This window comes from Mandrillus leucophaeus, unplaced genomic scaffold (assembly GCF_000951045.1).
Source record: "Mandrillus leucophaeus isolate KB7577 unplaced genomic scaffold, Mleu.le_1.0 Scaffold8784, whole genome shotgun sequence".
NCBI lineage: Eukaryota > Metazoa > Chordata > Mammalia > Primates > Cercopithecidae > Mandrillus > Mandrillus leucophaeus.
The window spans coordinates 1-709 of record NW_012109568.1 but is presented as its reverse complement, the minus strand read 5'-3'; the positions used below and the strand labels follow the sequence as shown (position 1 = coordinate 709).

The 709-nt window shown below is 52.0% G+C and overlaps 1 protein-coding gene across 1 annotated transcript; it reads left to right on the top strand.

Annotated features, from left to right (window-relative positions):
* Nucleotides 1-380: 380 nt before the first annotated feature.
* Nucleotides 381-668, top strand: LOC105531270 (late cornified envelope protein 3B-like). The gene has a single exon (XM_011969151.1). It carries the CDS (start codon nucleotides 381-383, stop codon nucleotides 666-668), a length of 288 nt encoding a protein of 95 aa, XP_011824541.1.
* The last annotated feature ends 41 nt before the right edge of the window (nucleotides 669-709 follow it).

Genomic DNA, 709 nt, shown 5'->3' with positions numbered 1-709 from the left:
GGAAGTCTCTGACACACCAGAGCCCTGGCTCTCAGCATTCTCTCTACTCTTCCTAAGAGATGCATACATGCCCAGTGATATTCTCTGAGAATCATTACTCAATTAGGTGTTTTTGCATCAGTGTTTCTCTGAAGACAGGAGGACTTGGGGCCCAATTAGAAGACACCAATATTCTTTTCTGGAAGAGGGAAAAGTGGAAGGAAACATCTTACCAGGCCAGTTTTACTTGAGATCAGTTTCTGTTTTTATTCCTGAAGTATATATCTCAGGAAGCAACCAGTCTTAGGACTTCATAAAACCATTCGTAGAGGAAACACTAGCCTGGAGCTTTTGCGTTGAGCTTTTCCTTTTATCTATCCAGGCTCTCACCTCCTGCCAAGATGTCCTGCCAGCAGAACCAGCAGCAGTGCCAGCCTCCGCCCAAGTGCCCCTCACCTAAATGCCTCCCAAAGAGCACAGCACAGTGTCTGCCTCCAGCCTCCTCCTGCTGTGCTCCAAGCCCTGGGGGCTGCGGTGGTCCCAGCTCTGAGGGGAGCTGCTGCCTGAGCCACCACAGGCGCAGCAGGTCCCACCGATGCCGGCGCCAGAGCTCCAACTCCTGTGACAGGGACAGCGGTCGGCAAGATGGTGCCTCCAGCTGTGGCTATGGCTCTGGAGGCTGCTGCTGACCTAATTCCTGATGTGGAGACAAGTGACTTTAGAGGAAACA

Excerpts from the sequence above, each read along its gene's own strand:
- LOC105531270 (XM_011969151.1), top strand. The coding sequence starts at position 381 with ATGTCCTGCCAGCAGAACCAGCAGCAGTGCCAGCCTCCGCCCAAGTGC.